General features: G+C 42.2%; 1 protein-coding gene across 2 annotated transcripts in view; it reads right to left on the bottom strand.

Moving 5' to 3' along the window:
• The window catches only part of ACSM5 (acyl-CoA synthetase medium chain family member 5), a 36,040-nt gene extending 24,221 nt beyond the window's left edge, over positions 1-11,819 (bottom strand). For both annotated transcript variants that reach the window (XM_078074074.1, XM_078074073.1), the window contains exons 1-4: positions 11,616-11,819; positions 6,738-6,948; positions 3,940-4,147; positions 1,576-1,719 (exon numbers count right to left, since the gene is read on the bottom strand). In XM_078074074.1, coding sequence (XP_077930200.1) covers positions 1,576-1,719; positions 3,940-4,147; positions 6,738-6,948; positions 11,616-11,819 — 767 coding nt within the window. The remainder of the gene's footprint in view (positions 1-1,575; positions 1,720-3,939; positions 4,148-6,737; positions 6,949-11,615) is intronic.
• Positions 11,820-13,866: the final 2,047 nt, after the last annotated feature.

Raw genomic sequence — 13,866 nt, forward strand, 5'->3', positions numbered from 1 at the left:
GGAGCTACCCAGGGGAGGCTGAGAAGGAAGGACATCCCAGGAAGGGGAAGCAGTGCTTGTGAGCATAGAAAAGTGATCATGTTCTGCACCTGGATTCTGGGACACATGGTCTCCTGGTCCTCAACCTACTCAATGGCTGCTCCTTCTTGGTCTTCTCCTCTGAGTTTTCCTTGCTTCTCCCTTCGTTGTGGAAAGGCCTCAGGCATTCAGCGCTGAGGCCTCTTCTCTTCTCGGTGTCCATTACTTTTTCACCGATCTCATCCAATCTCATGGCATTAAGGACCACCTTGCTGATAATTCCAGCATGAATCTTTCCCACTACTCTACACATGAATCTCTCCAACTGCCTCCCCAGTATCTCCATTCTTAACTCAGGGTATGGAGATGTCTACTAAGCATCTCAAACTCAGAACGCCAAACACAGACTCATGTTCCTCCCACCAGACAGCTCATCCCAGTCCTCCTGCTATCAGTTAATGCTTCTGGTTGTTCAGGCCATAAAACCTGGCATCATCCCTGACTCTTCACTTTCTCTCTTGCTTCATGTCAAATCTGTCAGGAGACCTTATCAGGCCTACGTTCACAATACATTCAGAATCTTAGCTCCTCTCACTCCCTGCCCCGGGGAAGCCTCCACCTTTGCCTCTTAACACGACTGTTCTCTGAGGTGGGCCTCTGCTTCATCTCTTGCCCCCTACAGTTTATTCTCAACCCAAACTCCTGCGAGATCCTTTAAAAAAAAAAAAAATCAGATCACGTCAATCCTCTGCTCAAAATACTCCAGTGTTCCTCAGAAAATTAAACATAGAATCACCGTACAATCCAGCAATGCCACTTCTGGGTATATGCTCAAAAGAACTGAAGGCAGAGTTTTGGAAAGACATGCTTATATACCCATGTTAAGAGCAGGACTAGTCACAACAGCCGAAAAGTTGGGGAGCACCCCAAGTGTCCATCCATGGGTGACTGGGTAAACAACACTGGTACGTCACACACATGGTAATATTGTTGAGCCTTAACAAGGAAGGAAATTCTGACACCTGCTACAACGTGGATGAAACTTGAGGACATTATGCTAAGTGAAATGAGTCAGACATCAAAGGAAAAATACTGTATAATTCCACCTATAGGCAGTTCCCAGAGTAGTCAAGTTCATAGAGACAGAAAGTAGAATGGCGGTTGTCAGGGGGGAGCAGGGAGGGAATGGGGAATTATTGTGTAATGTGTATTAGGTAATGTGGATTCAGATTTGCAAAATGGAAACGTTCCCGAGATGGACGGTGGGGATGACTGCACAACGTGAATGTCCTTAATGACACTGAAGTCTACACTTAAAAATGGTTAATTTTATGTGAAGTATCTTTTACCACAATTAAAAACAAAAATAGAAACAAAAAACCTCCAATGGCTTCTCACCTCTCTCAAAGTAAAGCCCAAAGCCTTCAGATTCTACTGGATTTGCCACTTTGTTAGCTCTCTGACCTCACTCTTGCCACTGTGCACCTTACTCACATTCCTCCAGCTCACTCCCTACTTTCTTTCCTTGGACCCAGCACATGAACTGTCCCCTGGTACCTTCCACTGGCCACAAAACCCAGTCCGTAGCTGGCCTGGGAGTGCTCAACCATCTTGGGGGCCCCGGTGGTGCCACTTGTGAAGTAGATGGCCAGAGGGTCTTGACTCTTGGTCCTCACACAGTTGTGCTCTGTGGATGCCTCACTGTAAAATATAAAAATCCCCGGTAGCATTACAACTAGTAAAAATAGTCATAATAATAATATTTATAACAATACTGGCTGCCATTTTAATAAATACTCCATGTGAGGCACTGTGCTGGAAGCTCCAGCTTGCATCTCTGGGCCCTACGATGACCTCCCGGCATAGGTACTACTCTCATTAGAAGCCTTTGTAAATAAGGAAATGGAGGCTCAAAAATGGTGCAGTGACTCACTCAAAAGAGCCTGTGCTCCTCCACCAGGGCAGGAGGACTTTCTGGTGGAACACGCACGTTTCCGTGCCTATGCTTCTGCACAATGGGGCACAGCCTCACGCCCACCTCAATTCCCAATAGTTTAGGGCTGAAGGGTTCCCTAAATTCAGACATTTGAGATCTGCATAATTCCTAAAGTTCTGTGATCTGGAGAATCTTCTCACCGACTGGTTCTCAACCCTGGCTACACCATAGGAGCACCAGGTGAGTTTTTAAAAGAAATACCATTGCTTAGGCCCCACCCTGGAGAAAAACCAGAATCTTCAATGGTGGGCCTAGGCATTGGGGGTTTTTTTGTGGTTTTGTTTTTTGCTTTTTGTTTTTGAGACAGAGAGTGCGCATGAGCACTTGAAGGGCAGTGGCAGGGGGAGGTGGTAGGGGGAGAGGGAGAGAGAGAATGTTAAGCAGGCTCCATGCCCAGCGCAGAATGCAACACAGGGCTCTGTCCCATGAACCCTGAGATCATGACCTGAGCTGAAATCAAGAGTTGGATGCTTAACTGACTGAGCCACCTGGGTGCCCCTGTGGTTTTTTTGTGTGTGTGTTTTTTTTTTTTTAAAGCTCCTCAGTTAATTCTGATGACAGTCGAAATTGAGAATCACTGGTCTAGGCCAACCTGACAGCTCACAGAAATCATCTGGGCAGATCTCTTACAACACAGAGTCCCAGGGCCTTAGCTCAGGTATGTCTGGTTACATAAGTCAGATGGGGGGGCCTTAGAACCTGAATTTAAAACAGCACCTGAAGATAAATAGCTAAATAAAATTTTAAAAAGAGAATTTTCCATAATCTTAGGGTAGAAAGTTTGCATTCTAGGGTAGGCAAGAACAATCTGAAGAGTATTTACCATGTCGGCAAACTTAGAAATATATCTTTTGTACTTAACTTTATTACCTACACATGTTAAGTATCTTCTGTTTCAGTTTCTGCTGCTAATCACTACATTGAAATATAATAATATAGGATTTTTAAAAAGCCATATGTTGGAAATAGAATATTTTGGAAAATACAGGATACATTATTTATAATGCATGCTTGTGGGTCTTATCCTAAAAACTGTGACACATTTAAGAGAATGTGGCACATAGTTCTTTTTCAAATGAAGCTACTGATAAGAGACAAATGTTGATATTAGTAAAAAATAAATAAATAAAACAAAGTAGAACAACACCCAGGTGAATGTGAGACAGCTGGTCTGTGGGATGGGCATTTGTGACTTAATGGTGCAGGCCCCTGACAGGGCCCCTTTTTGCTTCTGCTTCTGATCAAGACAAAATCTCAAATTCCCCGGTAGGCTTCCACCAGGGCATTGCTCAAGGGCAAAGGGCTTTTGGTTCTGTCCCAATCTGATGTAACTACTTGTTAGCATCTTGCATAAGTCACTTTACTTATCAGTTCTTCACCTGTAAAATTGGGTTAAAGTGCATTTCATAGGGTTTTTTCCAAGGATTAAATAAGACGAAGTCTGATTCATTACTGGGCTCTGAGCACTAAACACAATGCTTATAACAAAATAGATGTTCATTACACCTTGGTGCATGAATGAATGTAAATAAATGCTTACCTAGCACTATGCCTGGCATACACTAAGCACACGATGCATGGTAGCTATTATTATATTATTAATTGATCACCTACTATGTCCTAAATGCATCCTATGGGTTATCTTGTTTACTCTGGCTAATAGCTCTGCAACCACCACCACCATTATTGAAGTAAATGACGCCCAGAAAAGCTAATGATGATTCTAGTACTGCCTCAGCGAGTGACTTTGAAGGATCTTAAAGTGGTCACCAGGATTAGGTCTCAGGTCCATCTGGCCCCAGTGAGTGCTCCTTTCTGGTTTACTCTCTTCCTGAACAATCAGTGATGCATTCCATCTCCTATTACTTAAAGGGGAAAAGCCTTGGCCTCGTCTTTATGTTGTTCTCTGGAGAGCCCCAACTTACTGGAGGAGTTCCCTGAAGTTCATCCAGCCTGGCTGACTGCCGTCTGACACCAGTAGCTTGGACCGGAGGGAGGGACAGTCGGCGCTAATGGCGTCCACCCACGGAGCCAGGGAGTCACTGGTGATAATGGACTTGGCCCCGGACACCTGCAGCCGATATCTGAGGTCCTTCTCTGTCAGCTGAGAGACACCTGGGATCATGACAGCCCCTGGAATCACACAGAGAAGGGATGTTGACTGGACGACAGGGGAAGACCCCTGTGAAGAGGTCCAGACCAGATTTCCCCATCAGAGATAGGAACAGGAAGGGACTAGAAAGAGATGGAATGCCTGAACTGGCAAAGGTAACAATAATGATAATAATGAAATCCAGACTATGTTTATGGAGCACTTACACATGCTAAGAACTATACATGCCTTATTTTATTTAATTCTCGCAACCCTGGAGAGTAGATGCTATTATTTCACCCATTTTGCAGATTAAAACAACAACAACAACAGCAACAATTAAGACAGACCCTGATGCCTTAATTAAATGGGATAACTTGCCCAAGGTCACATGGCTAACATTTTGTAGAGCTGGGATAGTGAATCCAGGAGGTAGTAAGCCTAGGCGTCCATGATCTCGAATATTATATTTTATTGCCTTAGAGATGACCTAGCTCAATGGTTTTCCCTGCCTGCAAACAAAAGGCTACAACAAATCCTAGTGTTGAGAGTGGATCTCTTGGGGTGGGAGGCAGGAGGGCAGATATAGTAGGTGGGAGCTCCAGGACTCATATAACTTCAACCAAAGCCATGCTGAAGGTAGCTGAGTCCATCTTTTCCCAAGGGGAAAGGATGAGGAAGTGGAAAGCAGGAACAAATTTTAATCAGACACCTGAAAAACCACCTGTGTATCTCAGAACGGAGGATGTAAACACCCCCATGGAACCCAGCACTCTCATTTCACAGATGAGAAGAGATCCTAAAGGAATCGATCATCCTGCCATGGCCAGTGAGCGAGGCCAGTAAACAGAGGAAGAGACCAATCCCAAATGGTGTAGGAGCCAAACCAGAGTTCTCATTACCCTTCCCTTTATTTCCTAAACTTTTACAGGATTTAAACCCCAGCATGAACACTTTTGGAGCTAAACGGTGTTTCTTTGGTTCATCTCTCTGCTTTAGCTATTTCCAGAACAAGTCTGTCCCACCAGAGTTGTGTGTGGTGCTTTGGGAGCCCAGTCAGAGGGTGGAGAGCTGGGGCTGTCAGCAAGAGAAATGAGTCCAATACCTTAGACTGGAAGAGAGGTGATCAGTGCACATCAGGAGAATGTGAGAATGTGAGGACATCCAGCTTGGGTATCCTCTAAGATGTTGGAGAGGATGCTGGGCTTGACATAGTCATATGTGTTGTTGTCTTGAGTTATTTTATTTGGACATCAAAGAAATGGGTGAAGCTGCCTAACTGGGGGAACTGGGGACATTTAGGTAATAGGGAAAAGAATGAAAATAATACCCCAAAAGGAAGTTTTGATCATGCAAAGTGCCCAACACAGTGCCTAGCATATAGTAGGCCTCAAGAAAAGTATGAGGGCTCCCTTACCTTGGCCCTCATTTAAATAAACCTTATATGTCATGGAAGAATATGGAGAACTCCCTAAACCTGTGTGCCTCTTTCTTTTCCTCTAGCTGGATACACTAGAATGGTGTTCACTTTTATATATTGTGCAAAAATATATAAAAATAAAATGAAAGTTCCTGCTTTTTTTTTTTTTTTTTTTGACAATCCAGTCACAAAATGGTTGACTAAACTTGTTCATATAAAAAAGCTAATTCTCTGGTGTAAGTTTGTATCCCTCTGTTTTGCAAACATTATTTGTGAAAACAGCTGTATTTCAGGTAGATTGTTCTGTGGACATGATTGGGAGGGGGTGGACATTTCAAGTGGTGGAAAGTTCCCAGTGGATGGAGAAACCAGCTCTCCACCAAAAGTAGTTGTCTTGCTTTTGTAAAATCAGCAAAAAAAACGCCCAGCCCTTCCAATAAGAGCATCAGACAGGGTCAGCAGAGGCTCTCTGAGTTCTATGGACTGTGTCCTTTTGCCTCCTCTGCTGGAAGAATCATCCCAGGAAGATCAATGGCCCACTGCTTTGGCCATTCATAACAGCAGGAGGAGGAACCCTCAAGGGCTAATCTTATTGCTTTGATTATTTTGTCCTTCTCTTCTTTCCCTTGGGAGCTGGTAGATGCTGTGGTGGTGAGAGCCATAAAGTCTAAGAGTGAAACTAATGTAGATTGATTATGAAGATCTCTTATCCATAATTGCATTACTCTCCACACACTAGTGGCTTCTAAACCAAAACCAGCAAAAAAAAAATATGTTTGGTTTGTCTACTCAGAATTTTTTAAAAGTTTATTTAGTTCTCAACAGTAAAAGATTAGAAGTTGTTTTGTTTGTTTGTTTTTTTTCATAAAAATCCAGTTTTCTATCACAAAGTCAGAAGTGCTGGCAATACTGTCCCTCCTTCACACCTGGAAACATCTGGCTGGGTCGAGAAGCACTTGTCCCTGTGTGATGAGGCATGTGAGCTCCAGTTTACTGCAGTCCCCACTGCTCCCTACTGCCTCACACTGACCTACTTTCATCAGTTACATTACCATCTGACCCTTGTGCTCAAATTTGTGATTGTGGGGCAAAGGGGAGGTAAACAAAACTCCACACGGTTCTCTTTGTTCCATCTCCCAAACCATGTGGACTATGCAAAACTCTGGCAGGTGTGTCCACCCCAACTGGTAGTCTCAGCCCCGCTCACTGACCTGTCCGTATGCATGCCACGCTGACCAGCCACCACTCTGGGAGCCGCGGGAGCACCAGCATCATCCTGTCCCCAGGCTGAAGGCCACACATGTCCTGGAGCACATTAGCCACCTTCCTGGACTGCTCCCCCAGCTCCTCAAAGTTCCACTTGACCTCTGTTCCCTTGCCATTGACCCACCAGAATGCGGGGATCCGGGGCCGGTGCCCAGCCTAGACAGCAGTGTTGGCAGAAAAGAAATAGAAAACATTTGTTGAGGATTTTTGTTTGCTTGTTGTTTTTTTTAATTTTATTTTTCTGTAGTTATTACAGTCACGGGGTTCCAATTCAAAACAACAAAAAGATGCATTGAGAAGGCTTACTCCCATCCTTGCGCCCATCTATCCTGTTCTCCACTTCACCTGCTTCAATGTGTAACCAATATTATTAGTTTCTTGCATATCCATTCAGTGTTTCTTTAGGCAAACAGTAAGTATATTCTGTTTTCTGTACCACCTTTTTAATGCAAAAGGTAGCATATGATTCATACTGTTCTGTATCCTCCTCTCTTCTTGAGATATAATTCTCATGCCATAAAATTCACTTTTCTGAAGTGCACAATTTAATGGGCTTTTTTTTTTGAGATTTTTAACACTTTATTATAAAGTAGCCTTTGTGTTAGATAGTTTTGCCATCTAACTAACATAAGTGTTCTGAGCATGTTGAAAGTAGGCGAGGCTATGCTATGATGCTCAGTAGGTTAGGTATATTAAATGCATTTTCCAATTATGATATTTTCAACTTACAATGGGTTTTTTTTGCTTTATTTTTTAAATTTTCTAATTATGTTCTGTTAGCCAACATAGAGTACATCATTAGTTTTTGATGTAGTGTTCAATGATACAAGATCTAACAATTATAAATATCTATGCCCCCAACATGGGAGCAGCCAATTATATAAACCAATTAATAACCAAAATAAAGAAACATATTGATAATAATACATTAATAGCAGGAGACCTCAACACTCCCCTCTCAGCAATGGACAGATCATCTAAGCAAAAGATCAACAAAGAAACAAGAGCTTTGAATGACACATTGGACCAGATGGACTTGTAGATATATACAGAACATTCCATCCTAAAACAACAGAATACTCATTCTTCTTGAGTGCACACGGAACTTTCTCCAGAATGGACCACATACTGAGTTACAAATCAGGTCTCAGCAGATATCAAAAGATTGAGATTATTCCCTGCCTGTTATCAGACCACAATGCTTTGAAACTAGAACTCAATCACAAGAAAAATTTGGAAGGAATTCAAACACTTGGAAGTTAAAGAGCATCCTGCTAAAGAATGATTGGGTCAACCAGGAAATTAAAGAACTTAAACAATTCATGGAAACTAATGAGAATGAAAGCACTTCGGTCCAAAATCTATGGGATACTGCAAAGGCTGTCCTAAGGGGGAAATACATAGCCATCCAAGCCTCTCTCAAAAAAGTAGAAAAATCCCAAATGCACAAGCTAACCTTACACCTAAAAGAGCTGGAGAAAGAACAGCAAATAAAGCCTAAACCGAGCAGGAGAAGAGAAATAATAAAGATTAGAGCAGATATCAATGAAATAGAAACCAGAAAAACAGTAGAACAAATCAATAAAACTAGAAGTTGGTTCTTTGAAAGAATCAATAAGATCGATAAACCTCTAGCCAGACTTATTCAAAAGAAAAGGGAAAGGACCCAAATTAATAAAATCATGGATGAAAGGGGAGAGATCACGACTAACACCAAGGAAATAGAAACAGTTATTAGAAATTATTACCAGCAACTATATGCCAACAAATTAAGCAACGTGGAAGAAATGGATGCTTTCCTGGAAACTTATAAACTACCAAGACTGAAACAGGAAGAAATAGACAATCTGAATAGACCAATAACCAGTAACGAAATTGAAGCAGTAATCAAAAACCTCCCAATAAGCAAGAGTCCAGGGCCAGATGGCTTCCCAGGGGAATCCTACCAAACATTTAAAGAAGAAGTAATACCTACTCTACTGAAGCTATTTCAAAAAATAGAAATAGACGGAAAACTTCCAAACTTGTTCGATGAAGCCAGCATTACCATGATCCCAAAACCAGGCAAAGACCCCATCAAAAAGGAAAATTACAGACCAATATCCCTGATGAACATGGATGCCAAAATACTCAACAAGATCCTAGCCAATAGGATCCAACAGTCCATTAAAAGGATTATCCATTACGACCAGGTGGGATTTATTCATGGGATGCAAGGGTGGTTCAATATTCGCAAATCAATCAATGTGATAGATCACATTAATAAAAGACAAGAACCATATGGTCCTCTCAATTGATGCAGAAAAAGCATTTGACAAAATACAGCATCCTTTCTTGATTAAAACTCTTCAGAGTGTAGGGATAGAAGGAACACACTTCAGTATCATAAAAGCCATCTATGAAAAGCCCACAGTGAATATCATTCTCAATAGGGAACCCTTAAGGTCAATTCAATGGTTTTTAGTATATTCACAAAGTGGTATAATCATTGCCACAACCTAATTCCAGAACACTTTCACTACCCTGAAAAGAAATACCATACAGATTAGCAGGCATTCCCTATTCCCCCCTCTCCCTAGCCCTTGGCAACCACTAATCTACTTTCTGTCTCTATGGATTTACCTATTCTGGATATTTCATATGAATGGAATCATATAATATGTGCCAGCACCACTAGCTGGAAAGATGATTTTTTTTTAAAGATTTTATTTATTTATTTATTAGAGAGCAAGTGAGAGAGAAACAGCATGAGAGGGGAGAGGGTCAGAGGGAGAAGCAGGCTCCCCCGCTGAGCCGGAAGCCCGATGTGGGGCTCGATCCCAGGACTCCGGGATCATGACCTGATCCGAAGGCAGTCGCTTAACCAACTGAGCCACCCAGGCGCCCTGGAAAGATGATTCTTTCCCCCTTGAATTTACTGGCACCTTTGTTGAAAATCAACTGACCGTAGATTTATGGGTTTATTTCTGGACTCTCAATTCTATCCCATTCATCCCTATCTGTCTTTTTACCAGTGTCACAGTGCCTTTTTTTTTCTCATACAGTCTTTATTAATGTCACTTAGTAGTAGGTTTTGAAATAGGGAAGTGTGAGTCCTGTTGTGTTTCTTTATCAAGACTGATGTGGTTATTATGGGTCCCTTGCCTTTCCACGTGAAACTTTGGACAAGCTTATCTATTTCTGCAAAGAAGTCTACTGGGATTTTAATAAAGATTACTTTGAGTATCTAGATCAGTTTGGGATATGTAATCATTTTTTTGCAACTTTATAATTTTTCCTTCAATGGCAATCAAGTCTAAAAAACGTACAGTTCAACTTTGTCAAGGGCAGACTTCAGTAAGCTGCTAAATGCATACATAATGGAGAGGCTAATATTTTCTGGTGGTTCCTGTTTCTGAAAGTTGAACTTCCTCAGATGTGTTTTAGACTTTTCCCAAAATTGTCACTAAGGGATACGTTACTTTTGCATAACAAGGTAATATCTCAGGAGCATTCTGAGATTCACCCAAATCTTTAATGAGTGCTTCTTTAATAAACACTCCCTGAGCTATTCCAGCCTTTGGTTAATTTCCAGAGTTCTAAGAAGTAGATTCTGGCAATTTTTCCAAGGTTTTTTATTGTTGTTGTTTTTAGAGAAGATAAAATTTTAGAAAGTCCTTATTCCACCATTTTTGCTGATATAAGCCTATTTGTATTTATCTTTAGGAGAAGTCCTCCAAGGACGATCCCAGTGTGGGAAAAGAGCTCAGATTTTGTAGACAGGAATGGGGCACCCCAGCTCCATCTCTTACACACGCTTCTCATTTTATTCTCACAACAACTCCCGGTGGCAGATAGTATGACTTCCATTTTATAGATGAGAAAACTGAGATCCAAAGAGCTTAGGGCATTTGTACAAGGAACCATGTCTATCTGACTACAAAGCCACCTTCATACTTTACTATATCCACTAACAGTATACTTTTACTGAATCTACTAATAGTATTATTTTCCTCATTGTTTTTCTTTATACAAGCTCTTCTTAAAATTAACATAAGTAAATTGTGTTGAGATAAAGTTTATAGTCTCCTACTATAAAATAAAAGGTTAGCATCTTTAACATAAATAAAAAGTGACTATAAAATACAGAGAGATACACAGCAGACACCTAAAGAAGAGGGGAAAAAAAGGAAGTATATGCTCAGAGACACACAAAGAAATCAAGATAATTTTAATTCAATTCTACATATCTGCTGTGATCTGTAAATAAAGCTTTGAGCCTCAGCCATGCTCTCTCCTTATTTAAAAGGGAAGTCCAGGGACACCTGGGTGACTCAGTCGGTTAGGTATCTGACTCTTGATTTCGGCTCAGGTCATGATCTCAGGGTCGTGAGATTGAGCCCCATGTGGGCTCCGCATGGGGTGTGGAGCCTTCTTAAGATTCTCTCTCTCCCTCTGCCCCTCACCTCTGTGCTCTCTCTCTCAGAAAAAAGGGAAGTACACAACAGTGGGAGAAATATTAACGAAGAGTAGAATCAGAACAGAATTTTCTCTTTTGCTTGATCAGAATGATGGAAAGGGAATCAAAGGGGACATAATTGTCTCAACTATGTGATTTGTGTTCAGGAATATGAGACACATCAGAGATTGGGCTAAGTGTCTAAGGCTCACGAAACTTGGTCATAATTCTTTTTTCTCCCTAAGGCTTAAATGCTAACCATTTAAGTTTTAGGATTTGCAAAATTCCCAGGTCAAAATGGGGTGTTGTAGCCTTTAGTCACACTGCGGTAACTGAGGGCAGCCTCTGAGGCCCAAGAGGGACACTAGGACACAGTGGGCTTCACCTTTTCCAGCTGACTCCACATGTCCAGCACATCATGGGCAAAGTTGAAGTACTCAGGCACTGGCTGCCTCCCCAGGCTGATGGCTTCCCAGGCAGCCACAATTTTCTGAGGGTCAGGGAGAGCTGGTTGCTGCCCACGAGGCCCACAGAATCCCCGGGCATTTCTCAGCACCTTGAGGACCCATCCTCTTAGCCATGGCATCATGTTATTGCCTGCAGCCTATCACCAAAGAGAAGAGAGAGAACACGATCCTGAATTCTGGGCTCTGTGGAGAGATTGAGCTGGAGGAGAAACCTGTAGTCAGCCCCAATGGTGACTACAGTACACACTGACTTGTAAACATAGTCTTGGGCCTTAGTCTTTTTTTTTTTTTTAATTTTTTTATTGTTATGTTAATCCCCATATATTACATCATTAGTTTTAGATATAGTGTTCCATGATTCATTGTTTGTGCATAACACCCAGTGCTCCATGCAGAACGTGCCCTCCTCAATACCCATCACCAGGCTAACCCATCCTCCCACCCCCCTCCCCTCTAGAACCCTCAGTTTGTTTTTCAGAGTCCATTGTCTCTCATGGTTCTTCTCTCCCTCCGATTTCCCCCCTTCATTCTTCCCCTCCTGCTACATTCTTCTTCTTTTTTTCTTTCTTAACATATATTGCATTATTTGTTTCAGAGGTACAGATCTGAGATTCAACAGTCTTGCACAATTCACAGCGCTTATTGGGCCTTAGTCTTAAATCCACCACAGTGTGATTTTGATCATTTCTTCTCTCTGAGCCTGAGAGCCATCCCTTCCACCTCTCACTGCCTAGGGATCTCTGTGGGTCTCAGAGCCCACTTCTCAAGGCTTCCCAAGCCCACTTTCCCAAGGTAAATCCTGAACTGGCCTGACAAAGCCAAAGAAAGCTCTAGGGCAACACTAGCCAATGGAAATGTAATGTGAGCCACACCCGTAATGTACAATTTTCTAGTAGCTTCATTCAAAAAAAAAAAAATTAAAAGAAACAGGTGAAATGAATTAAAATAATATTTTACTTAGCCAGTATGAAAGATGAAATAAAATGCGGTCATATATGTCAATGGGTTTTAAAATGAGCCATGAGGGAGGTGGGCTCCTCATCAGTAGAACCATGAACTTTTGAACTGTGCCAAACCACAGACACTCCGAGGACGCAGCCTCAATACCTGCAACTTGCTGCAGTAGGAGACTTTGTTCAGTGATAGCCTTAGCCATCAACTATATTCAGTCAGGATTAGTTTTCTGCCACCAACATCAATCAAAATTCTTTGTAAGCAACATATACAAACATTCCCTTTTGTCTTTAAAAACCCATGCTTTTGGGGGCACCTGGGGGGCTCCATCGGTTAAGCGTCCGACTCTTGATTCCAGCTCAGGTCATGATCTCAGGGTCATGAGATCAAGCCCCGCCTCGGCCCCCTGCAGTGGCTCCATGCTGGGTGTAAGCCTATTTAAGATTCTCTTTCTCCTTCTCCTGACCACTTCCCCTCTCTCTTAAAACAAAAACAAACCTTGCCTTTTGTTCCCTGGAGTAGGGGGTGGGGGTGGGTGGCACTATTTGAGTTGCTGCCCAAATCTGCGTTCTCTGAATGGCAATTCTGAGACCCCAAATAAACGTTTTCTTTTCTTTTTCTTTTAGCTTTCCCTCTTTTCTTGGTCAGCACCGGTTATATCCTACAATTTCAGCATGTAATCAATGTAAAAAGAAATTACTAAAGAGATATTTTACGTTCTTTTTTTTTTTTTTTTTTTGTACTAAGTCCTCACAATCCAACATTTATTTCACACTTAGCGCACACCTCAGTTTGGACTAGCCACATACCAAGGGCTCAACAGCCGTAGGTGGCTAGTGGCTACCGTACTGGACAGGGCAGTCTCAGTGTCCTGCTATTCAAAGTCTGGTCTATGGGACAGCAGCATCAGCATCACCTGGGAGCTTGTGACACCTGCAGAACCCCAGATCCCACCCCAGACACGTGGAATTAGACTCTGCACTTCAACAAGGAGCCCGAGGGAGTTGTGTGCGCTTTGGTTAAAGAGCACTGAGAAGCAGATGCAGGTTCTTTCCACCAAATTCCTCTTGGTCATAATAATAATAACAGGATATGGTACTGTAACTGCCAGAGATTAAAAGTTTGAGCTTCCCCCAGATTCTTTTATTAAATCCTAACCCCCAATGTGATCGTAGCAGGAGGTGGGGCCTTTGGGAGGTGATTAGGTCCTGAGAC

This window comes from Halichoerus grypus, chromosome 6 (assembly GCF_964656455.1).
Source record: "Halichoerus grypus chromosome 6, mHalGry1.hap1.1, whole genome shotgun sequence".
NCBI classification, from domain to species: Eukaryota; Metazoa; Chordata; class Mammalia; order Carnivora; family Phocidae; genus Halichoerus; species Halichoerus grypus.